General features: G+C 64.1%; 1 protein-coding gene across 1 annotated transcript; it reads right to left on the reverse strand.

Moving 5' to 3' along the window:
* Positions 1-37: 37 nt before the first annotated feature.
* LOC108525953 (obscurin-like) lies at positions 38-809 on the reverse strand (the record flags this gene model as incomplete). Its single annotated transcript, XM_017866703.1, has 2 exons — positions 547-809; positions 38-283 (listed from the first exon to the last, which is right to left on the reverse strand). Coding segments are annotated over exons 1-2 (351 nt in total), but the record flags the coding sequence as incomplete, so codon positions are not given.
* Between the last annotated feature and the right edge of the window lie 191 nt (positions 810-1,000).

Raw genomic sequence — 1,000 nt, forward strand, 5'->3', positions numbered from 1 at the left:
GCGGAGGGCACAGTGGCCTCGGCCTCCTCAGGCAGGCTGGCCGAGGGCCGCAGGAAGCCCCGGGGTGCAGCAGTGGCGAGTGTGTAACCGGGGAGGGTGGCAGTGACTTAGCCCGGGCGAATGGGGCGAGCTCATTGTCAGAGGAGGAGGAGGAACTGGAGGAGCCACCAGTGTCCCTGCAGAGGTGCCGGGCCACACCGAGGGAGGGGCTGTCAGGAGGGCCCCGCAGCAGCTCAGGGATGGAGCGCATCACCAGGATGGACTTGTAGCTCATCAGGGAACGCTGGAACCGCATGGGGCAGCAGGCATCAGGTGGGGAGACCCAGGAACTCTGGGGTCCTCTGCCCCAGGGCACAGTCATTCCGCCCTCCTGCACCATGGGACTCTGTGCACCCATCCCCACTGTGCCCAGCAGATGATTCCCATCTCCTTTCAGCATGCTCAAAGGAGCCCAGCCCCACTTCCCTGCACTCCTAGGTGTGCAGCTGGCCCTGTGGGGCCTCAGTTTCCCCTTCACTGGTCCCTACTCAGATGGTCATGGCTCACCTGCCAGCGACTTCGGGCCAGGAGGAACTTGAGCTGCTTGGTGTTGATGAAGTGGGCCTCCTCCGCAGGCATGGATTTCTGGGAGACCGAGGTGGGCAGCCACATGGCAGGGAGACCATGGTACCCTGATAGGGGCCCCTCCCATGATGGAAGCCCTGCTGGGCAGCCCCAGTCCTGGGATCCCCTGGGTCCAGGACACCACAGCCCTCACCCAAGATGTCCAGGTGGGGCAGACGGCAAAGACCAGAGGTCAGAGGTGACAGCGACCCCTGTCCCTGAGCTCCTCGCAGTTCTCCCTGCCTCCTGCTGGGGTTGGGGCTGGGGCACTGAAACGTGGTTCCAGCTTGAGGTTCCCACAGCCCTCTCACTAATGTACAGGGACAAACGTCCTCTGGGCTGGGCAGAGTCCGGGCCACAGCCACAGTTCTGTGCTCACACGCCCTGTTGCCCAGAG

This window comes from Rhinopithecus bieti, unplaced genomic scaffold (genome assembly GCF_001698545.2).
Source record: "Rhinopithecus bieti isolate Rb0 unplaced genomic scaffold, ASM169854v2 scaffold_45824, whole genome shotgun sequence".
In the NCBI taxonomy this organism is placed as follows: Eukaryota; Metazoa; Chordata; class Mammalia; order Primates; family Cercopithecidae; genus Rhinopithecus; species Rhinopithecus bieti.